Source organism: Triticum dicoccoides, chromosome 6B, assembly GCF_002162155.2.
Source record: "Triticum dicoccoides isolate Atlit2015 ecotype Zavitan chromosome 6B, WEW_v2.0, whole genome shotgun sequence".
Lineage (NCBI taxonomy): Eukaryota > Viridiplantae > Streptophyta > Magnoliopsida > Poales > Poaceae > Triticum > Triticum dicoccoides.
In genome coordinates, this window is record NC_041391.1 from 376,532,528 (window position 1) to 376,557,420 (window position 24,893).

Sequence of the window (24,893 nt, forward strand, 5' to 3'; positions counted from 1 at the left end):
TAGTGAAAGGGAGAACAATATGGTTCGGCGGATGGTTTTGATCTATGGAACTTATCACCGGATTGTTATAGAAGCTGAGAAGTTTTCACCCAAATTTGCATCAAGAGGTTCAAACAAGCAATGACCGATATATACTTATCGTCCTAAGAACATGCAAAATGGCCGATGGAGTGTTGACATCGTCCTTAGAACAAGCTATGCACAAGTTATTATTCGGCACACAAGTTTTGCCGGAAAACAGGGGGGCATGTGTTGACATTAAATTTTGGCATAGTCAAAAGCATAATTAAGAAGACCTCAAATGGAAAAGTGCTCAATGCGACAAAGTTCCGTATCGTCAAAATGAGAAACTTTGATATTTGGACCATAGCCATCCGGTCTCATCTCTAAGGCCGAAGTTATGTTCGAAGTAATGAGATTTTGTATCCAGAACACTATTCAGCTGATTACGCCCTCAAGACTGCCCCGTATGGAAAAACAATCTACAGGAATTGTCTTCGTCTCGTCAAAACGATTGATTTTTCTATAAAAATCATACCAATATGAATTCGTATGCAAAAGCTAGAGCTATCGAAATGTAGCCCTGTCAGGAGGCGAAATATGGCGCGCCCCACCAAACGCCATTCTGATGGGTAGCGCGAGCAAACAGATGTTTTACGTGAGCTATTTGAACCTTAAGATGACCTCTGATAAAAAATGTTCAACATGAAAGTTGTTCGTCTCGTAGAAACGGTCAAGATTGCTTTTGGACTCGTTTCCATCCGAGGTCGTTTACCACCACAAAAATGACCCACAAGGTGCAACCAGTTTAAACTGAACAGTTTTGGAAATTTCGGACAAAACCAATTCGAATTTGACTAGAGTTTTGGACGTGAATCCAAGCCTTTTCTTTGCACGGGAAGTCCAGCCGCCTCTTATATACCTAAGGGGTGATGAGGACATCAATACCATTCTTACACCCACAGCCCCTGCTGCTATACATACTGGACCAATTACTAGAGCTCGCGCACGCCAATTAAATTACCAGGTACTTTCGTTTCTTGGTAATGATTCTAATGTTCATGAGAATATGATGCTTCCTAAATTGGATACATTTGTTTTGTTTACAAATGAAGGGCCTAGCTTGGAGAAGGATGAACATTGGAGCAAGAACAAGCATGAAGATGATGGCATGCGCAAGGGGAACAAGAACGGAGTTACAAGTGATGATTTCAGGACGTTGAAGCCACCATAATGAGTGCATGAAGCCTTGGACGAAATATACAAGATGCTACTTCATAATTTTCGTCCAGAGGCTATTCTAGGTGCTGCGTCACCTTATTATTGGGCCAGGCCCATGTATTTTCGAAATACTTGAGTATAGGCTGTTTTTAGATCCGTATATGTGGGGAAACAAGAGATATGGTTGGTTTCGGACCCCTTCCCCAAGGGCCACGAAATTCCCCCCTCCTCCTCCATATATACAGCCCTTAGGGCGTCGTTTAGACTTTGGGTTTTGTTTGGATTAAAAGTTCGCCATAACTGCAACTTCGCGTACTTCGTTTGTGTTCAACGACCAGACAAAGGCGTCACAGAACCCCACCTTGATCAATAAAGTTTTCCTCTTATATTCGCAATAGCCAGATTGCAATCTTAGTTTCTTGCTTGTTCTTCGTTTGCCTGCAGGAAACAGACCTTCGTGATTTGGTTGATCGTGCTCCGGCGTGGTCAATAACCTCTCGGAGTTGGTTTAGCGATTGCTAAGGCGCGACGTCCTCACACGTTCGTAGTCGGATCGTCAAAGTCGACTTCCACCAAAGCGAAATCCATCATCTCATCGAAAGACGGGACACCTTTGCCTCTATCAAGGGGTGACGGCCGATTGAACAACACACAATCGATCAATTTATCTACCACTTTTTATCTTTTATCTTTTCTCCTTAACCCTAGTTCTTCTTCTTCTCGTTCTTCATTTGTTCTTCTTCATTGCAGGGCGGCGAACCTCGAGTCCCTAGGGGAGATCAGGTCGACCTAGGGCAACCCATAGCCGCTACGCGCCCTGACGGGGTCGCTCCCGGGCGTGTGAGGTTTCGGGTCCTCAAAAGCGCCCGCCGGATTGCCTGCGTACCGCGTTTTCGGCGGGTCTCCTTCGACGTGAGCTGCGGTGCATCAGCCCCGGCGTCGAGGGTACACGGTGACGTGTTCGTGTGCGAACATTCCTCAGGATAAGTTTGTGCAAATTGAAAAGAGAGTCTCTCACAAGAAGAGACTCTTCAATTACTTAATGCTTTACCTGATCATCCTCTTAAGAAAAAATAAATAATTAATATCTTTTATAATAGACTAACCGATGCTTTTAGAGATTTCACATATAGCTGTGATGGTTGTGTTTTCAGAAAACAAATTGTTGAACAAGTTGAGAAATTATTAAATAATATATTGAAGAATTATAATGATTGGACACTTTCTGAATCACCGTCTAAACCCACTCCGAAGAAGAGAGGTATCTTATTTTTCAATTCTGAAGATATGCAAGAAGCAAAGAAATGTATGAAGGAAAAAAATATTCCCTCCATGGCAAAGGCTTTTTACCGAATCTTCTAGCACCTCCCCACGTGTGAACGGGCTGAAGCTCCGCTCGAGTTACTTTATACATTACAAAAAGGGAAATGTTTCGAAACGGCGCGTCGGTCGAACTATCGGCCGGCCGCTCGCGCTCACACCCAAACCCCCGCACATGCAGCACGACCCGCACGTGCAGCCGCATGCAAAACTGCTGCATGCAAAACTGCTCCCACATATGGCGGGTCCTACGCACTTGGCTCTCCACAAAACTGCTGCATGCAAAACTGCTCCCGCACATGGCGGGTCCTACGCATCTGGCTCTCTTTTCTATCTTATCTCTTCCCATTCTTCTACCTCCAGCCCACATCGTAGTTTTCCTAATGCTACAACCGTTGTCTCAAATTGCACAAGCTGCTTCCCACGCAGCTACAACCGGCTTCACGATTTGCTACATCATACGGCCCGCGTTTTTTCTGCATGTTACCACCGTTGTCACAAATTGTTACAACCGGCGTCCCACACTGTTACATCTAACGTCGCTTTTTGCTACATCGCATGGCCACCATATTTTTTGCTACATGTGACCATCATTGTCACAGGGATGCTGAAACCAACATCTTTTTTGCTAGATGCTTCAACTGGCATCACAATATGCTACAACCGGCATCGTATTTTGCTACTACCGGTGTCGCATTTTGCTACATCGCACACGGCTTCGTGATTTTTGCTACAACCGGCCACAAAAAAAAGCTGCGTCCGGCGACGTGATTTGCTGCAACGGCCATGGCAAAGTTCGATCGCACATGGCGCACCGGCGAGCAGCTCCGACGAGCATGCAGGCGAGCGCGCCGATGAGCATGCAGGCGAGCGGCGGCTCCGGCGAGCAAGCCGACGAGCAGCTCCGGCGAGGAAGCTGACGAGCAGGCCGACGAGCAGCTCCGGCGAGGAAGCCGACGAGCAGGTCCGGCGAGCGGCTCCGACGAGCGCGCCGACGAGCAGCTCCAGCGAGCGGCTCTGACGAGCGCGCCGACGAGCAGCTCCGGCGAGCAAGCTACCGACGGCAACGAGCCTGTACGTGAGGATGGAGGAGGCTTTGACCCACGCGCAAGGGAGGAGATGCAATCTGAACGGTTATTATTAGGTGAATCGAACGACTGGGGCTGGACGGCCGAAAGTTTGGGCCGGTGCGCCGGCGCCCAGTACTGGCCTTACAAAAATTACAAAACCCGTCTTCGACTTGAACCCAGCCAAAAAGAGCCCCACGCCCCCACCGGCCAGCGCCCCGTTCCGACCCCATCTCGTCCCCACTTCCACCCCCACCACTCCCACCATTTTCTCCGCCCCGCGTCACCTCCTCGCATCGTCGTCCTACTCGCCACGGCGCGCCTCCTCTGGCTTTCCCGGAACCCTAGCCCCTTCGGTCCCGTCCATGAGATTTTCCCCGCCGGGCGTGCGGAGGCAACGGGTTCGCGCGCGTGCTGTCGCCTTAGAGTGCTCCCACCCCACCTCCCGCTCCGGACCCGGTCGTCGGCCGCCCCTCGACTTCGGCGATGTTCGAGGGCCACGTATGATCTCGATCTCTCTCCCTGTCCCGCTTCCCTCGTTTCTCTTCCGTCTTCGATTAGGACGAGGTTACGCATGATCGAGCGGCAATTGGGTGCGTGCGTGCGTGTGTGTGATTCCCCCTGCAGCGGTGGTCATGTGCGATCGCGCTGCAGGTTTCGAGTGGTCGGACGCTGCGCAGTTGGTGCGGAACTATGGGGGATTTCGGGTTGGTCTTGATGGATTGCACGTTGTCCTTGGTGACCTGGACAGAGTTTGCGGTGACGGGGCAGGGGGCCATATTTTTCCAAAAAATAGTTCGTAACTTTTGTCTGCTTAAGTTCCATGGTGGAGATGCATTGCACTTATGTTGAACAAATCGATCGGATTGTCAGTTTGCCTGGCGCATTGTATCTCAAGTTATGGATGAAGAGTTTATAGTTATGGATTGATTGTACAACAGGGTGTTACATATGCTTAGCCTGTCTGTAATAAGTATAGTCACGAGTGTCACTTGAGCACCAGTACTTTTGTGGTCAAAGCTATGTTCTGGGCAATCATATTCTAAGTTTGCAACCATTCATTCTCCAAGGTTGCTCAGTGTCTCGACTTCTGCAACACTGATATATAGTAGTAAACTAATAAACATTAGCAGTGCCAGTAAGAAAGTTATGCGGTGCTACAATCAGTTCTTGTCATGATCATCAGTTCTGCGAACCAGGCTAAATGGTTACAGACAATGGATAATATTCCATAAGGGAGAGAAAAATATACCAGCAATTTTAACCTGTCACATTGACGAGTGTCAGGACGTCCTGCTGATTCTGGAAATAGTCCACAGCTATTTGAAGCCCACCTGGCATATGTCATAATTAATGAGATATATTGATGAATACAATCTTATTAAGTCCTTGCATAATTTTGTAACATTCCAAGTTTTTATCTGCCCTTTTGACGTATGACAAATATGCAAAGTAGCAGATTAGCACAACCATATCAATCCTGAATTTCTAAACCATTACTATTTTCTTATTCACTGAGTTTCATCCTTATAATAGTACTTAAAATTCCGAGGCATGAAGGAATTATATATTTTTAATTGCAGGTGCTGTTTTTGCTTCGCAAATATTTGGGTGAATATGTTGAAGGACTTTCTGTTGAAGCACTTAGAATAAGTGTGTGGAAAGGTATATTTTTCTGACCATCTTTTTTGTTGTCTTTTGATTATTTCTTGGAATCTTACGCATGATGTTATTTTTACCTTACTTACCGAATTCTCTGGTAGTGGCTTCGTATTCAGATCTAGATTGTTTGAGCTAGATCGGGGCTCGAATTCGCGCAGTTTGTTCGCCGAATTACGAACTCAAACAAACCTGATCAGAGCACAGCCACTGGCCAGTCTACACACAAATTGGGAGAGAAGTGACGTCTAACAGAGTTCTACGGTTGTTCCTATGATGAGGGCCTATCGTGAGGGAAAGCTAACAGTAGCTTGACACTGGCGTCCAACGCCTGCCATGTGACGATGGGAACCTTACAGGGTCAGCTGGTGCGACCTGGCTGCATGCTTGGAGGACAGCCTCCTCCCCTCTGTGTGCCCGTGGGCTATCTTACACCAGGTGCACAGGTGGATACGTGTTCGGAGAGCTCTGTCATGGTGGATCTGGGGAGATTTGGAGCAATACGAGTAGCTCTTTGAGGAATATGAGAGAAAGATGAGCAGCTCATGGAAAAGATGGCCTCCTGGAAAGCTGTGAGCAATGGGTTTTGGAGGCAGCATTAAGCCTTCCTGGACGTGTGAGCCACACATTTGGACTTTTGAGCATCAGTTTGGAATTTGTGATGTTTCAGTGGCTATTTTCTTCCTAATCCTTTTGGAATTTGTTCCTGTAATCAATCTGCAGAACATGATGGGTCATGTGCTTTGCATTTTACCTGTCCAGTCCATAAAAAGTAAACCTTCTTTGCATTGGGGCAATTAGCAGCAGAAAAAAGGGCAGCCCGGTGCATGTAACTCCCGCCTCGCAGGGTCTGAGGAAGGGTCCGACCACTTTGGGTCTTCTGTATGCAGCCTTCCTGGACTCGAACCCGTGACCTCATGGTCACAAGGCAACAGCTTGACCACTGCGCCAAGGGTCCCCTTTGACAATTAGCAACAGAAATGATGGAAAATTTAATCAACTAAATACACAAACATAGATTTACAAATTGGGAACTCTGATTGCTACTCGGAGTTTGCGAATCAGATTCATTGACATGAATCAGTCATCAGATTAACGAACCAGAGATGTATACCCCCCATCAAACTTTATTCACAAGAAGTGGTGAATCGCGAACCGAATGGACAGCAGACCTTGCAACTATGATTCTTACATTGTACTTATAACCGTTGCAGTTGTGCTAATGCTTAAAGAACACCTATTCTTGTAATGCCAGTTGTATATGATATCCTAGCACATGATCCTAAGGAGTAGTTTGTTATTGCAGCGCTGGGGCTCAGTAATCATAGAGAAAGCCGACTTCTTGTAAAGTATATCTCTTACATCTCCAAGGGGAAAGCTGACAATTATTTAGCATGAAAAATACTAAAATAGCATGGTGCAAGTGTTTTTGGGAAGCCATTGCAATGCCAAAATTACAGCCTAAGTCTAATTGAACAAAACAGTTGATAAAGTCAAGAGACTGATGCTTCCCTACGCTGTTCAAAGAACACCCCACAAACACAACTTTCTGTGAACTAGGTATTTGCCAGTGCATTGCTACGGGGTATAAATATTCTAGTACATTAGCCTATAATTCTGTATTATATGATTGTGTAAATAAATATTTATCAAATTCTGTCATGATTTTTTTAATCACTTATTGTCTTGCCAAAGAAAATATAGTTTATTTGGTAAGTCAATAAAAGATGAGACAATTAAGGCGGTTTTCAAGGCATGATCATCAGAAAAGATATGGAATGTTGGACGAAGCACTCCGCCTGGCATGAAAAGGAACACTATTCTTTTTTTAATTTATATAATAGGACAATGCCCGGGTGTTCCAAAGGGATATAAATATTCTAGTACGTTAGCTTGTGATTTACCCGCCCATATTAATGTGATTGTGTAAATAACTGTTTATCAAATCCTACCCGTGATTTACCTGATGTTCTGGTGAGAAGTTTGGTAACTAAATTAAAGTGGAATTGGTTCAGAAGGTAAGTACATTAAGGTGATCGATTGTCATATGGGCAAGGTTGGACGAAGAAGTGGTGGGAATAAAGGTGCGGGAACCTTACATTCTTTTTAAGTAGTAGAGAAATAATAGGACAATGCCCGTGCGTTGCAACGGGATATACATATTCTAGTACCTTAACTTGCGATTTACCTGCCCATATTAATGTGATTGTGTAAATAAATGTTTATCAAATCCTGTTCGTGATTTACCTTATGTGTTGATGAGAAGTTTGATAAGTAAATTAAAGTGGAATTGGTTCAGAAGGTAAGTAAATTAAGGTGATTGATTATTATATGGGGAAGGTTGGACGAGGAGGTGGTGGGAAGAAAGGTGAAATGGGAACCTTACATTCTTTTTAAGAAGTAGAGATATGCCTTCCAAAGCTTTGCTTTTGGCATCTTGATGTAAACAGTCGCTGAGGCAGCGTGACCAACCATTGGTAGCTGGTAGGTGTTGCAAAGCAGAACCCGTGTGAGCCCTTTGCCTTTCAGTCTAGTGTAGCTGGCCTTTGAGAGGTGTTGCATGCAGTCTATGCTGACACAGTGTGATCAAGCTTCAACAGTTTGGCACATCAGAATCTGTAGGGGTGCAATCACCATTTAATGACAATATTTGTGGTGTACATGATCCACGGTGCATGGTATCCTGCTTTAAGAAATGCACAGTTGCTTGTAGCTTTCTACTATGGACACATGACATATAAGTTATCTTGTAGTTCATTATGCTATCATTTGTGTTGGAAATTTTAGCACATAACTGTGCCGTTGCACTACTGCTCTATGCATTGCTGTATTTACTCTGCTTGGATTTCTCTTTGAATAGGCGATGTCGTCCTTAAAGACTTGAAACTGAAGGCTGAAGCACTCAATTCTCTTCAGCTTCCAGTAACAGTGAAAGCTGGGTTTGTTGGCACCATAACATTGAAGGTATGTCTCTTGTTCCTTTTTGTTTATGGAACTTGATTATTTTTGGGTAGAACGTTGTAGCACATTCGTACATTACATTACACATTTAATGTTTTCTTAAGCTATTGTGTCACAGTATTGTTACTCGGGCGTGTCAATATTTTAGCACCTTATATATATTGGATAACTTGGGTCTTCAACAAAACCGTTTTTACTCCCCGCAAAAAACATGTTTATGAAATGTAAAATTATCTTCTGTGTCTGTCTAAGGTCAGAATGTATTATAGCAATCTCCCTGCTCATTCTCTCATATGCATCACACCTAGCTAGTTGCTTAGTGTTTGACTAGTTCTACAGTCAGCAACCTTTTGTACTCCGTCCAGGTGCATAGGGCGCTTAAGGAAGGGCAGCGCAATCTAGGTGCGTGTAGATTGGACGCCGTTAAATTCTCAAACCATGAAGAAAGCCAATCATCACGCGATTCTCTCCCTATAGTTAATCTCATATTAATTGCTGTGATGGTTGGACACCTATGTACTGGCTCACCACCCGTTTCTCCCTATTCTTCCAATCCTCTATGCATGCATGCAACAAGAATTAAATGCTAGAGGCAGATGATTGTCTTGTACGTGGAAAGGGGGGAGAGGGAAACTGAAAATGCTTCGTGTGGTGAGGAATGCATGTGAGCAATTAGTGCTAACAAACAAAAGGCGGCTAATATATCTGGAATATTTGATTTTCGTAGGGCACCCTATGCACCTGGGCGGAGGTAGTGCATAGTTGAAATGTGTCCAAGAACTTGATGAAGTATATGTGGATTGCTCAACCTTCTCCATTAGTTTAGACTTTTGGTTCTACTGCTGGTGCATGAAACTAAATATGTATCATAGCCAAGAGGTCTTGGGTTCAAGTCTCGGCTTTCGCAAATAATATAAAGAAATTGCTTGCCCTCTTTTTGTCCATGTTTAGGCCTTATCTAGCCACATGTGAGATGGAGTGTTGAATTATATGCAGATTGTCCAACCTTCTCCATTAGTTGGACTTTTCGTTCTACTTGCTGGTGCATGAATCTTAACAAAATAAGCACTCCCTCTGTTCTGTTTTTGTTATCTCCATTTGTATACCTGATTTGTACTACCGTAGTTCTTCCTCCGCGACAAGAAAAACGGGACAGAGGGAGTATATTTCTTTGGCATCAAGGTGCAGTGCCTGAGCGGTTGCTACAGGCTTTCAACTTATCAGTTGTGCAAACCGCTGTGCTAGGGTGTTTGTGTTGCATGTGTTGTGTGTATCGTCTGATCTTCAATCATAGCTCTTGTCGCCCAACTATGGAGCATCTTCTTCCGGGCCTGCCTTTGCTTTATCTCATATGTCTCAGTTGTTCATGCAAAATGTGATTTCTGATAGGTTCCATGGAAAAGCTTGGGTAAAGAACCAGTTATTGTTCTTATTGATCGTCTATTCATTCTTGCTCATCCTGCTCCTGATGGGCAAACTCTGAAGGTATTTTAAATTATATTGGCTGCAACCTTTTTATGCATGTCATTTTCTCATTGTTCCTTTATCTGAGTATATATTTGTGGTGGTTCTCTTTCTTTCATTAGGAAGAAGACAGAGAAAAGCTTTTTGAAGCCAAGCTTCAGCAGATTGAGGTTTGTTTCATTTTTCAACTTGCTAGTTCTCTTCTCCCGACACTCAAGACAATGATCTGTCAATTATACACCTGTACTCATATAAAGTTAACAAGGCAGTTCAAGACATGCTCCAGTTTCTCTTAGTTAAGATTTGAATTTTATGCCTAAGTAATAATGTGTGCTACCAGGCCTCTCATCTGATTTAGGTTGCCTATCTGTAGGATTTGGTCATGGTGATACGCTCCTAATTTCTAATTTATGTCTTTATTAAGTTGTAGGGTATGTCTTTGCCATCTTCAGTTCCATGTGTATGTTACTTTCGATTTTATTCCATTCAATAAGACCATAATGCTCCCGAGGAAAAAAATGCCATAACGAGCACCCGTCCGAAGTTGTAGAAAGGAGAACCAGAATTAGCTGTGAAGTACATATTGTTGAGACCAGAATTATAGGGTCAATATTTGGAGATCATAGTTTTAGACAAACAAGAACATGGTAAATGCAATCTCATGTAATCAACATGGATGGAGGAAACAAATTGCACGAATAGTGTATCTTTGTGGTTGTGGATGTTGCAATACTTGCTTTTAGTTGTGTTTTGTTTTTGGGAGTTGTGCTATATGTTTGTCGGATCACCTTTTTTTGAGCATGGATGCACCCAAGTAGCTAGGGAAACTTGGTCCCCCCGCCAATCCCCTTAAAAGCACACCATAATCCTTTAAGTTGTGGCCTATTGAAACTAATCCCAGGTTATGGTGAATCGAGGTCCGCGAACCATGAGCCAACTATGGTACTAGTTACCCAGTGATGAGATAATGGGAACTGTTCCGGATAGAAAAAATTGGTTTTGAAGCAACATACATTGTGTGAACTTATCGATGTTTTTTTTTCATTTTCTCTGCTGGTTTCTTGCATTCACGCATTTTTTGGACAATTTTTTTGCTGGTTTCTTGCATTCCTAAAGATTATAGCATAATAAGCTTCATGCGAGCAATTCAAATTCTAATGGATTTATCTGCAGGCTGCAGAGACAGCAACTCTTGAAGCGACAAGTAGGAGCTCAAAAGGAGGACCTGTAAGATCTCTTGTGCTGTTAACATGTCTGTTACTTTTATGTTACACAAGAGATATTCTCTAATAGCGAACGGTTACATCAATTTGCAATAAATCATATTAGTGTAACATCTTGAAGCATATTGTCACCCCAGTTTTAGATGTCGAGGATGGATGTTTTTTTTTCCTTCTCAAAGTTGGAAGTTGCATCAGAGTGTATGATCAGAGTGTATGATCGGCATGACAACTTTATATAATAGTTCTGGAGGTGTTGCATCGGTCGGAGCATCTTATCTCAATGGACTATGTGCTAAGTCTGTCAATGACTTGCTCGCGGGCGACTGCACGACCACCTAATAACATTTAGATCATGAAAGGACGCCATTTTAGAGAATAGAAGTGTTGCTGTCGGATATCGGGTTCCGGCAAAACCCTTAAGGTTTAAACTCTGGGGTGCGCACGAAGATCTTCTCCCTATCGATCCACGCCCCAAAGCCTCGTCGCAAATCTAAGCTACACGATGAACAACACAAGGGACACAAGGTTTATACTGGTTCGAGTCATCGTTGTGGTGTAATACCCTAATCCAGTGTGTGGTGTGGTGGATTGCCTCTGGGGCTGATGATGAACAGTACAAAGGAAGAACAACCTCGCGAGAGGTGTTCTTGAGTTGGTGCGATGCTTTACTTGGGATGGATGCGATCGACTCTGTTGGCTCTAGGTGAGATCTCCCTCCCTTCTACGGTGGTGGCTATCTCTATTTATAGGGGCCCTGGTTCTCTTCCCAAATATTGAGCGGGAAGGGAGCCAACAACGGCCATTTTGAAGGGGGACAGCTAGTACAAGCTATCCTGACTAAAGTTGGTCTTCGACTGCCAAAGGCACTGGCGATGACGCCGTCTTGGGCTCCACGGTGACCTTCGTCGTGCTGTCCTGTTGGTCTTGGTCTCGTTGCACTGATATGGTAACCCTTGCTTGATGCCTCGGTACTCCGCACCTGCGCTTGCCCCTTTTGCACCAAAGAGGAAATGAGGACACTGCGCGGGCTGGCGCCCGCCTGGTCTCGATCGTCATGGCTTGCGTCACGAGCACCTCGCGAGGTACTCCTTGCCTTGATCTCTCCGCCTCCTCGCGAGCCTGCTCATGAGGAAGCCTTGCGTCGTCCGCCCCGTGAGGCTTGGCCCCTCGCGAGGGTCTTGAACTTGGGTTGATGAAGACGGGTCGTACTGGGCCTCTGCTTGATCCACGCCGCAGACAGACAAGTCTGGGCACCCCCGTTCCCAGAACGCCGACAGTATCCCCGGGAACAAGGCGCGCTCGGACTTGGCTTAGCAGCGAAGCCAAAGAGCAAGTGCGGAGTGTCGCGGGCCCCAACAGTCTGCGGCCTTGGTCGCCGCGTGGCGGTTGATTGGACGTGGGCGTCTCCGCTTCCCCACGCTGCCTCGGCAACTGCCCGATTTGACGAGTCCTTGCTGCATGCAGAAGAGTCATGATTACCTGTGATCGTGGAGGCTGACGGTTGGTCTCCTCCGGACTATAAGTACGGAGAGGCGCGAGCCCCGTTGTCCATCTCTTCTCGCTCCGCTCGCTTCTTCTTCCTTGCTCCTCCTCTGCTCTCGACGCCAATGGCACCGATTCGCCGGTTCTCAGCCGAGGAGAAAGGAAAGGCCCCCTGGGAGGGGCCCGACCCGCTCCCGCCGAAGAAGCTGCCGGTCCCCGGCCGCCGTGACGAGGTTGCACGGCCGGAGATGTCGAGGCCTTGGTACGAGCGGCCACCTCCTGGGTTTCTGCTACCTCTGTACGCCCGGGCTATGGGCCTTGGAGAAGAAGACGTCGAGCGGCGCCGCCCGCGCCGCCGGCAACGCCGACGAGCCATGGCTGTGCGCGCCGTTGCTCCTGGAGTCCACGCCGCGGACTCCTCTCGCGAGCTCGTACTCCACGCCGCCATGCCTCCAAGCTCCTGGATCCGCTTTCCTCCCTTCTTTGCCTTTGAGATGCCGCTGAGGGGGCCCCTCGAGCTTTGGCTGCAGCACGCCGACTGTGGTACCCCGGCGATCGGAGCGGAGGTTGAAGTCGTCGCCCTGGGCAAGGTTTACATGACCCGAGGCTGGGGCGAGATCGCCCGGGTCTACCGAACAGGGGGTGCCCTCGTGATTCATTTCGAATACGATGGCGCCTCCTTGATGCTCTTCAAGGTCTTTGATGCGGAAGGCCGCTGGCTGGAATGCTGCCCCAGAGGAGGCAGCCAGGACGTCGATGTGGCAAGGGCTAGGCCTGCCACCCGCTTCCCCAGCGGCTCCTCCGGTAGTAGTGGCGATGCTAGGGAGTCCAGCGACTCTCCCGAGCTCTTCGCGACTCCGGAGACGAGCGACGACAGCTACGTGCCCCCGAGCTCGCGTCGTGCCCGGAGCAAGGCGGCTGCATCAGGCCGTCGCCGCGGCTGATCTGGATGGGGTTGGCGCCGGCCTCCTGTGGCCCACTGTTTATGATGGCGTCGGCCATGGGGGCGCGTGTAGTTAGGGCTCCTTAGGATTAGCACCTTTTGTTCCCTGCGAGTAATTGAGAAAGTATCCCGTGGGGGCATGTAAAGTGTCCGCAATGTCTTTTGTTGGTATTATCTATTGAAGTGGTGCGGATGCTTGTCCTGTTCCAGCTTGGTTCCCCCTTTCTAACCTCACGACGACCTGGTGCTCTACGCTAACAGGTCCCGGTCCCCAGGCAGGCTTCAACCGTCGCTGGTATGCCAGGTCGCGATGCCGTGCTCAAGGCCAAGAGGTGAGCGGCCCGAGGTCCAGTAAGAGCCCCTGAGGCGCGATGCTCAGGAGGTCCCCTTTAGCGCTCAAGCAGCCGCTGAAAGGCGAGAAAGGAAAGCAACGTCGCCGTCACTGAGCCGCATTAAATGGGGGTTCGGGGTCGCATCGATTAGCTATTCCAGGAGCGGGACTTATCTCGAAAGCATGGAGCAGTTCCTTCGCGAGGTGCCGGACTTGCGCGCCGGCAGCTGGGATGTAGCTGGGTTAGGACCTCGCGAGCTTCCCTTCTCTTCCCCACACTTTCCTTCGTGCTCTACGTCTTCAGGTCTCAGCCCTCGAGCGAGCTCAAGCGCCGCTGGTATGCCAGGTCGCGATGCCGTGGACAAGGCCAGGGGGTGAGGGCTGGAGAGCCAGTAAGAGCTTCTGAGTTGCGATGCTCAGGAGCCCCCTTTAAACGCGCAAGCGGATCGCACGGGTAAGAGAGAGAGAGCTCGCGATGCCTCCCGTTTTAGGCCTCAGGTAGTCCTTGTAAACCAACACGAGAAAAGCAAGGGTTGCCATTACGATTGCCAGCCGGTCATTGGTTGCTCCGAGAGAGTGGTGAGGGCACTGAGGGCCTGGTGAGGTGACGCTTGCGGGGCTGCCGCGGGCCAGAGCTCGACCACTCAGATTTGTCGACGTTGCAGGGACGGACTCATGCACAAGCGCCGTGCCAGCGCGAGCGGCTCCAAAGGTAGGTGTCAATCGCACAGGCAGGTTAAGCATGGAAGGCAAATTAGCTTAGGTAACTGCAGGAAGGATACATGTCACTGGGTCAGGCCCGAGTGGCTTGGGGATGATGCAACCCGAGGGGCGCCCCCAGCACGGTAAACTAAAGACATAAGCAAAAGGATACATGTCGCAGGGACAGGCCCACGCGACCTTGGAATAATGCAGCCCTGAGGGCGTTCCCAGCTGAAATGAACTCGGAAGATGTCACCTGATACCATTGTACATCGGGTGTTGGAGTAGCTGACGATGCTCGGTGAAGAGGCCGATCCTCACGAGCCACCGGAGCCCTGAGCCTCGGGAGGCTCTGGGGTTGGGGCGGTTCCTCGAGGACCATCTCCATCTTTGCCAGGACCGCGTGGTGACTGGCCTCTTGAGCTGCTAGAATGCTCCGCAGAAGACGTCGTGAGCAGCAGCCGCGTTCGGCAGGCCGAAAGGCATGGAACGTAGCTATGTGGCGGACCCTCGCAGCGTCCCACGCGCGAAGGCCAGAAGCGCTCCTAAGACGCGACTCGGTTGAGCCCTGGGTAGTCGATGCAGACGCGCAGCCCGCCATCCTCGCCTGGATGGGGAGCTACGCCAGGTAGGCAGCGATTGCCGCGTATGACTCTTGATTCCTGCAGCTCCTGAGTGGCCTTGGTGATGAACTCCTGCGGGTTGGGCCCTCCTTGTCCCATGCCTTCCTGAGGGAAACGTGCCGCATAGCACGCCTTCAAGTGGTGCCCGAGCGCCTCCCTTGTGATCCTGGCAAAGTCTGAGGCCCTCCAGGAGAGAGCCCCCGAGCCTTGCTCGAGGAGGGCGCCGGGCGCGCCTTCCTATGTGACGGAGGGAGGCGCCCCTTGCACGGGCGCAGGTCCTGACGTGGCGCCTCCGGAGATGCCAACCTTCAGAGGCCTTGAGCTGGGTGATGTCTTCTTCTTCTTAGGAACTGCCTTGGGAGGGTTCTCACTCCTGCTGTCTGGGTCCTTAACTGATGCAACTTGGAAGGCATGCTCGAGAGAGCACACCGCATCCTTCTCTTCGCAGGGGGCTGTGATGATTCCGCCGCTTCTCGGCATCTCGAGGACATTGTAACCATGGTGGGTTGCCGCCATAAACTTGGCCAGGGCTGGATACCCGAGGATGGCATTGTATGGCAGGCGAATGTGGGCAACGTCGAAGTCGATGAGGTCGGTACGATAGTTCTTGTGCCGTTCGAAAGTGACAGGGAGGCGAACCTGCCCTATCGGAGTGGAGCCGTAAGTGACTCCTGAGAAAGGCTTGGTTGACTGAAGTTGATCATATGGCACTTGGAGATTGTTGAACGTCTCGACAGACAGAACGTTGAGTCCTGCGCCGCCATCGATGAGGGTCCTGATAACTTGCACATTGTTGATGATTGGGGAACAAAGCATTGGGAGGACGCCAGCTGTAGCCGCACATTTGAGCTGATCCGCTGAGCTGAACGTGATGGCACACGTGGACCACCTGAGAGGGCGCGTGGCCTCGAGCTTGGGGAGGACTGCATTCACCTCGCGAGCAAATTGCTAGAAGATGCGCTGAGAGGCTGGGGCCCGGGCACCGCCCAAGATGCAAGCGATAGCACGCGGCTCCTGGAAGCCCCCAGCCCCCTCGTCCTGGTGGTGGTCGTCATTTCTTCTTGGCGGTGGCGGCAGAGGAGGACGACCTGCGATGCCCTGCGGGCGATCCTCGCGAGGCTGATCCCTGCAAGCCCCCTCGCAAGGCTGGTCCTGCCAGCGATCCTCGCGAGGTCGGTCACGCCACTCCTGGCGGGGCCTTCGGTCGTCCCATCGTCAGCCACTTCTTCCTCCTCGGCCGTAGCCCCGGTCGTTGCGCTCGGGGCGTCGACCGATGCGTCCTTCTCGAACGGCTCTGAGCTCGTGACATTCGTTGGTGTTGTGGGTGTAGAGGTTGTGGTAGGCGCAGAATCGGCTACCCTTGGACGACTTCGGCTGGTCCCTGCCGCGCCTCGTGTCTGGTTCTGCTGTGAGCACAACTGCTCCTTTGCGCTTCACGTCCTTGGCCTTGGCTTTCTTCTCTTCTGGGTTGGCAGCTGGAAGCTCGAGAAGGGAGAGGCACCCCTCCTCAGCCTTTGCGCACTTGGTCGCCAGGTTGAACAGCTCCAGAGATCTGCACAAATACTCGTGGATAGCCAGCTCCTCCTTCATTTTGACGTCGCGGACGCCGTCAGAGGACGCTGAGATGATGGCCTCCTCAGTCACCTTGGAAATCTTGAGGCGAGCGCTGTTGAAGCGCTGGATGTACTTCTGCAGGGTTTCTCCAGGTTGCTGCTTGATGCGGCGCACGTCACCCACGACTGGAGGACGGTCGCGAGTGCCCTGGAAGTTGGCGATGAAGCGGCTACGCATCTCGTCCCAAGAGGAGATCGAGCCGGGAGGCAGGTTCAGGAGCCAGGTGCGGGCACCATCCCGCACCATCCTTGAGCGCCATGGGAAACCAGTTCGCCATGAACTTTCCGTCTTTGTTGGCCGCCTCGATGCCCAGCTCGTAGAGCTGCAGGAACTCCGCGGGGTCGGCAGTGCCGTCGTAGCGAGGAGACAGATCTGGCTTGAACTTGCCCGGCCAGGCGACACTGCGCAGCTCGGTGGTGAAGGCGCGGCAGCCTGCAGTGGCCACCGGAGCCCTATGCAGACGTGGGGCTTGCTCTTGGAGATTCCCGCGCGCCGCCGTCAGGGGCAGCGCGGGGTCTTGACGCGCTGGCGCAGGGATGCGGTCTTGACGTGCCGGAGCGGGGAGCACGCGACGCCTTCTTGAGGCCGAGGGATTTCTTGGCAGGTCCTTTCTTGTCGCGCGGGCGCTGGACGTGGCGGGTCTCGTCCAGGGGCCGCGCGCCTTGGAGCCAGGGCGCCTTCTTGGGGAGGAGGTGGCGGAGGCACCTCCTGGGCTGCATTGCCCACGCAGGACGGAGGGCGAGGCAACGAGAGGGACGGCGCAGGAGAGCCCCCTATGGCGCTGACGAGCTCGGTGATGCGAGCGAGCCACTCCTCGTAGAGGTCGTCGACGGGGCGGTAGTGCAGGAGCTTACGTGCCAGGAGCAATGCGGCCTGCACGTCCGTGGGAGCGCGACGAGCGTGAGACGACGAGCCAGCTTTACTTTAATTATATTATAGAAGTGTGCCCGGTCTTGTCTCAGCATTCGAGGTTGGATGTGTTTCCTCAGTCATCGTTCGAGGAGTCAGCGACGGGGTGGTGGTGCGGCCTTCCCGCCGCACCGAGGGATGCACCGACTGGAGCCGTCTGGGCGACGCGGGCAGCGAGAGTAGCCTGACGCTCGGCGCGAGCTCGGCGAGCGTCCGCCATGGATGCGACGAAACGATGGAACGCGGAACCGCGGAAAGAGGATTTCGGCGCACCCCTACCTGGCGCGCCAAGTGTCGGATATCGGGTTCTGGCAAAACCCTTAAGGTTCGAACTCTGGGGTGCGCACGAAGATCTTCTCCCTACTGATCCACGCCCCAAAGCCTCGTCGCGAATCTAAGCTACACGATGAACAACACAAGGGACACAAGGTTTATACTGGTTCGGGCCACCGTTGTGGTGTAATACCCTAATCCAGTGTGTGGTGTGGTGGATTGCCTCTGGGGCTGATGATGAATAGTATAGAGGAAGAACAACCTCGCAAGAGGTGTTCTTGAGCTGGTGTGGTGCTCTACTTGGGATGGATGCGATCGACTCTGTTGGCTCTAGGTGAGATCTCCCTCCCTTCTACGGTGGTGGCTATCTCTATTTATAGGGGCCCTGGTCCTCTTCCTAAATATTGAGCGGGAAGGGAGCCAACAACGGCCATTTTGAAGGGGGGCAGCTAGTACAAGCTATCCTGACTAAAGTTGGTCTTCGACTGCCAAAGGCACCGGCGATGACGCCGTCTTGGGCTCCACGGTGACCTTCGTCGTGCTGTCTTGCTGGTCTTGGTCTTGTTGCACTAATATGGTAACCCTTGCTTGATGCCTCGGTACTCCGCGCCTGCGCTTGCCCCTTTTGCACCAAAGAGGAAATGAGAACACTGCGCGGGCTGGCGCCCGCCTGGTCTCGATCGTCATGGCTTGCGTCATGAGCACCTCGCAAGGTACTCCTTGCCTTGATCTCTCCGCCTCCTCGCGAGCCCGCCCCTGAGGAAGCCTTGCGTCGTCCGCCCCGCGAGGCTTGGCCCCTCGCGAGGGTCTTGAACTTGGGTTGATGAAGACGGGCCGTACTGGGCCTCTGCTTGAGCCACGCCGCAGGCCGCAGGCAGGCAAGTCTGGGGACCCCGTTCCCAGAACGCCGACAGTTGCCGATTTGTTTGTTACATTTTTCTCTTGAACATGAAGTGCGATTACTGTCATTTATCTGTCCTATTGTTTTGTACAAATTCCATATATCTTTGTTGCTTGGTTTTTGATAGTTGTCCTTGCACGCTGCAGATACCAGGTGGAAATTCATGGCTATACAATTTAATATCTACAATAATTGGAAATCTTAAAGTCACCATCAGCAACGTACACATCAGATATGAAGATTCTGTCAGGTTTGCTAAATCAGTGACAATTGTTTTAGTTTTTGTTGTTCTGGATGTATTCTTTTTTTTATTAATAGTTTATGTGTTTCTTCCTTCAGCAATGCTGGGCATCCATTTGCTTCTGGTTTCACTTTATCGAAACTTGCAGCTGTTACAGTTGATGAGGATGGTAATGAGACGTTTGATGCAGGTGTAGCATTAGATAAGCTGCGAAAGGTTAGAACAAATTTACATCGGAGAGTTTATCTTCCTTAACTCTTGGAATCTCGTTATACACTGTGTTGCAAGGTCTACAGTATGGTGAATGTTGAGACTAGATCTGGTTTGTCTGTCACAAGCTTTAATTCATTATCATTGTTATGGTGCTCGTGCACAATTTTTTGTTGTTTCGAGTGTGTCATCACTGTGGTACTTCTACAGCTAACAGGTGGCTGTCATTTCTGTGCGCTTATTTTGACATACTTTTTCACACAACTAGATGATACCCTGCGTGTTCCTGCAGAAACGTGTTAAAAGAAATGTATAAATTGGTGTGATAAAAACAATTAAAACTACTGCAAAAAGCAAACGTAGGAGTGTTCTCAATTTATATTTAAATAAAACAGTAAAACATATGAAGTATGTAACGAAATGGTGTTTAACAAGAGATACTTCTGGACTGAAGGTATGCTCCAAGCGTCCAACACATACACCGTCCATGATAACACAAAAAAATAACTTGTGACTAACATGCATGACTTGCTGATGTGGCATGGTTGCATGGATAGATTAATGCAAAAGATGTAACTTATCACTGACATGCAAGACTTGCTGTGTGGCATAGCTGCATGCTAGGAAATATAGGTAGTAGGTTGCAACTATTTAGGAATGATTTAATCAGTTGATTTATATAAGATAATGTGACATCCTACAAAGTTATTACCTATTTGGTTGGTTGCTTCTATTTTATTATTGTCTTAGTAGTTCAGAAAATTATATTCTTGTGACATTAATTTCCACTCTGTTTGGTCCATCTTTTAGTCGGTCGAACTGCATATGTTAGCCATCTACCACGATTCTGACAGCAATCCTTGGAAGCTCCCCAAGAAATGGGAGGATCTTAATCCTGGTGAATGGAGCGAGGTTGTTCCTTTTTTATATTAGAGCACAACCTTTCCTCGGTTCCTATTTGTTTCTTCTTTTCCCTAATGATCCTTCACAGGTATTTCAAGATGGCATCGATGATCGTCCTGGCAATTCTATTTGGGCGATGAATCGGAGATATTTGGTTTCCCCTATAAATGGAACCCTTAAATATAATCGACTTGGACAGCAGGAAAGAGGGGACCTGAACAATCCTCTAGAGAAAGCATCACTTGTCCTAAGTGATGTTTCTCTAACAGTTACTGAGGTAACCCTTCATTTATGCTTCGTTGATATGTTTCAACTATGGTGTTGGCAAGTTACTTATCACTTGTAATCTATTACTGTACCAGGCCCAGTATTATGATTGCATTAAACTGTTGGAAACATTTTCAAGATTCAGGACACGTGTTGATGTTTCTCACTTACGGCCTATTGTGCCTGTTAAAGAGGATTGTCGTGCTTGGTGGCGTTATGCTGTGCTGGCTGGTCTGCGACAAAAGAAATTATGGTATATGTTACTCTTATAAGTTCTACATACATTTTCCCTGATACCGTGAGATTTTGTATGTGCAAAGGAAGAAGTGAAAAAACAGAGCCTATATCTCTTATGCCACTAAACTCTGAGATATGGATTGGATTTTTCACAAATTGAGATGGATTTGCATTTTATTATTACAGAAGATCAATTCCTCTATTCTGCACAATGAAGTACTTAGCTGTGTGGACTGTATCAAATGAGATATACACAGATGACTCAACACAATACATAGATCACTTCCTTTATGCAATACGCGTATTCTGTGATAAATGCATATGTTTTGGTCATGGACATCAAGGCAATACATCTATTTCCTCTGATAAATGCACAATAACTCGGATGTTAATATGTTTTGAATGCAATTTTTGTTTAAGCTTTTTATAAAGTTGAATTGTCATTCTGAAGTTTATTTCTCTTCTGTTCCCAGCTATTGGTTCTCATGGGAGAGAACTAGATATCTGTGCCAGCTTCGTCGTCGTTATGTTCAACTTTATGCAACCCTACTGCAGCAAGCACCTAGTGTTGATATTTACGAAATTCGGCAGATTGAGAAAATTCTAGACTCAAAAGTTATTATACTTTGGAGGTGTGCTAGTGCAGTATCTACAGAGGTTCTATGTTAGTTTGTCCTTAGTTTGAATTGATGTTCACTTGGTTATAATATTATTTGTATTTTCAGGTTGCTGGGTCATGCTAAAGTTGAAACCGTGAAATCTAAGGAAACATTGCATAAGAAGGGCTCCTCAAAGAGAAGATGGTGGCCTTTTGGATGGTCCGTAAAACAAATTGACACTAGTTAATCAAATCCATTAATTAATTATTCGTTGCTTCTGATTTTGAGATGCTAGGTAGCAAGGTTTTTAAGGTGGTAAGCCGTCTGAAGTGGTCAACCCCCAGTGCGCTTAAGCGCTTGAGGCAGAAAAAGTGCCAGGGGTGTGCCTTACCACTTAAGCATGGCTTTATGAACACCTTAAAAACCACGCTAGCTAGTAGTCACTACCAAGTATAACAAACACATCTTTTTTATGGCATCTCGTATTTTTTCTTCTGTAATGGTTTGCAGGTCTTCTGCATCATCTCTCCTACCGTCACTCCCCTTTCTTTTAATATAAAAAGTGTTTGTTTTTCTTATCTTAAGGGTGAAAATAATGGTCTTCTCCTATTGGTCTAGGGTTTGGGCGTGTCCTTGAGTCCTTTACTATTAAATAATACTCCCTCCGTTCCTAAATACAAGCCTTTTTAGAGATTTCAATATGGACTACGTACAGAGCAAAATGAGTGAATCTACACTCTAAAATACTCCCTCCGTCCGGAAATACTTGTCGGAGGAATGGATGTATCTAGACGTATTTTAGTTCTAGATACATCCATTTTTATGCATTTTTCCGACAAGTATTTCCGGACGGAGGGAGTATGTCTATATACATCCGTAAGTAGTCCGTATTGAAATCTCTAAAAAGGCTTATATTTAGAAACGGAGGGAGTATTACTTACCCCTAAGGGCTGTTTACAACAAGGCAGAGGAGACGCTGTGCCGTTGCTGCTATTTTTTATATCCTTTCATCGCATTCACATTTTTCCGAGAAAACGCAAAAGCATTGCGTCTTGTTTAATTGTGTTGGTAGGAATAAAGTTAATCATACACCCAAGCATATCTTGTTCCTCAACAGTGTTCATCTGACAATCTTGCTCTTTCAACTCTGTGAACAGAAGAATATCCATATATATAAACTAGTTTTAAACTCGTTGGAGCTTGTGTTATTGGCTGGCATTCCTTCCTTTAGTTTGTGCTTGGTATCAAGGCCTAGTTGCAACCTACTTTTGTTGAAAGATGAAATCAAAACAGCTGGATGATATAGAGGATCAATATCCCTATTGTTAGCATGAGTTAATTCAGATCTGTACTATTGAATGCAAAAAATAATAATCAATATTGTCCTCACATCTCAAGTATGCCTTTTTTCTTGTTCTAGGAACTCGGCTGGGTTGCCTTCTGAAGAAGGTGGCGGATTAGAACCACAGTTGGATGAGGAGCAGCTAACTAAAGAAGAGTGGCAGGCTATAAATAAATTGCTAAGTTACCAACCGGATGATGAACTATCATTTCCTGTTAAAAAGGTCTCACCAAACACAATCCGCTTCTTGGTGGACGTGTCTATTGGCCAAGCTGCTGCGAGGATCATCAATATTGGTCACATAGAGGTTATGTGTGGTAGATTTGAGCAGCTTCAAGTGGTCACCAGTTTGTATCCGAAGAGTACTCGATGTGATGTAACTTTAAGATATTGTGGCCTGTCATCCCCTGAAGGTTCTCTTGCTGAGGTCAGTGCATATCAAACTCTAACTACCCTAGGCCTTGTAAGGAGGGGTATCTTGGCTGACAAGCCGACTCAAAGGAGATACAGTATGGACTCTCAAACTGATTCTAATACGGACTCTGCACGGTTGCACCTAATATGAATCCGAACCTAATGAGGTAGTTTAGTAATAAAGGAATCCTAGCCATTTTGGGCCGGATCAGGGAGTGGTGCTGCCAGGTGGGGGCCTGCAGACCATATGTGGTTCCCCATGTAACAGCCTGTTTATGTGCAAACTACAATTTGACACAATGCTCTATCTCATGTGAGGTGCTGGGCTGCTATCTGTCAGACAATTGCAAATTCTTGTCACATCACAGGCTTTTGTGGTTCTTAATTTTACTCATTTACTCATCAGCTTGTGCGTCATTGGCTTTCATTAATAACATATGCTTTTACTTTGCATGACATCACATAGTCCTTATTATGTTGGATGAACCTCTTTGTTCGAACATCTATGATATATGCCCTGCAGTGACACCTTGTTGGTTACTTTTTGCAGAGCGTTGTCTGTGAGGGGAAGACTAATGCTCTAGATGTCAGTTTTGTGCGCGCACCTATTGGCATGGATTTGGATTGGCAGTTTGTGGCAAAGATATCTCCATGCTATGTTACGGTACATATATGAACTTATGTTTTTGAATATTTCTGAAAGTAGACCCACCTCTTTATCATTCATCCTTGTGAAGTCATGGTAAGGTTTTGAGTAGGCTCTAGATCTCAACTTTGTGCAGGTGCACCTATTACCATGTGCTTCCTTTCAGGGGAGAGCATCCACATTGTATACATTTAGCTAGCCCAATATAAGGTACAAAAGTTCTTGGTAGGCACGAACCCTTGGACTGTCTTGACTCGAAAACTGAAACTCAGCGGTTGTAGCCAGCTTCAACCCAATAGAATGGCATTTTTCTGCAACAACAACAACAACAACAACAATAACAACAACAACAACAACAACAACAGCAACAACAACAAAGCCTTTAGTCCCAAACAAGTTGGGGTAGGCTAGAGGTGAAACCCATAAGATCTCGCGACCAACTCATGGCTCTGGCACATGGATAGCAAAGCTTCCACGCACCCCTATCCATAGCTTGTTCTGTGGTGATACTCCAATCAGGTCTCTCTTAATGGACTCCTCCGGTCCTCCCATGTCAAATTCGGTCTACCCCGACCTCTCTTGACATTCTCCGCACGCTTTAGCCGTCCGCTATGCACTGGAGCTTCTGGAGGCCTGCGATGAATATGCCCAAACCATCTCAGACGATGTTGGACAAGCTTCTCTTCAATTGGTGCTACCCCAACTCTATCTCGTATATCATCATTCCGTACTCGATCCTTCCTCGTGTGGCCACACATCCATCGCAACTACGCATCTCCACCACACCTAACTGTTGAACATATCGCCTTTTAGTCGGCCAACACTCAGCGCCATACAACATTGCGGGTCGAACCGCAGTCCGGTAGAACTTGCCTTTTAGCTTTTGTGGCACTCTCTTGTCATAGAGAATGCCAGAAGCTTGGCACCACTTCATCCATCCGGCTTTGATTCAATGGTTCACATAACTTGAACCTCCTATTTACCCCTGTCCAATTATCGTCAACTAGCACCACATCATCCGGAAAGAGCATACACCATGGGATATCTCTTTGTATATCCCTTGTGACCTAATCCATCACCAAGGCAAAAAGATAAGGGCTCAAAGCTGACCCTTGATGCAGTCCTATCATAATCGGGAAGTCATCAGTGTCAACATCACTTGTTTGAACACTTGTCACAACATTATCGTACATGTCCTTGATGAGGGTAATGTACTTTGCTGGGACTTTGTGTTTCTCCAAAGTCCACCACATGATATTCCGCAGTATCTTATCATAGGCCTTCTCCAAGTCAATGAACACCATATGCAAGTCCTTCTTTTGCTCCTGTATCTTTCCATAA

At 47.9% G+C, this 24,893-nt stretch overlaps 1 protein-coding gene across 1 annotated transcript in view; it reads left to right on the top strand.

The window, feature by feature from the left end:
* The first annotated feature begins 3,850 nt into the window (after positions 1-3,850).
* The window catches only part of LOC119326650, a 69,454-nt gene continuing 48,411 nt past the window's right edge, over positions 3,851-24,893 (top strand). The window contains exons 1-15 of the mRNA XM_037600265.1: positions 3,851-4,109; positions 5,192-5,273; positions 8,128-8,231; positions 9,618-9,713; positions 9,815-9,862; positions 10,866-10,919; positions 18,840-18,943; positions 19,033-19,150; positions 19,955-20,056; positions 20,136-20,324; positions 20,410-20,567; positions 21,025-21,183; positions 21,277-21,369; positions 22,571-22,919; positions 23,457-23,570. Coding sequence (XP_037456162.1) covers positions 4,095-4,109; positions 5,192-5,273; positions 8,128-8,231; positions 9,618-9,713; positions 9,815-9,862; positions 10,866-10,919; positions 18,840-18,943; positions 19,033-19,150; positions 19,955-20,056; positions 20,136-20,324; positions 20,410-20,567; positions 21,025-21,183; positions 21,277-21,369; positions 22,571-22,919; positions 23,457-23,570 — 1,785 coding nt within the window. The 5' untranslated portion in view covers positions 3,851-4,094. The remainder of the gene's footprint in view (positions 4,110-5,191; positions 5,274-8,127; positions 8,232-9,617; positions 9,714-9,814; positions 9,863-10,865; positions 10,920-18,839; positions 18,944-19,032; positions 19,151-19,954; positions 20,057-20,135; positions 20,325-20,409; positions 20,568-21,024; positions 21,184-21,276; positions 21,370-22,570; positions 22,920-23,456; positions 23,571-24,893) is intronic.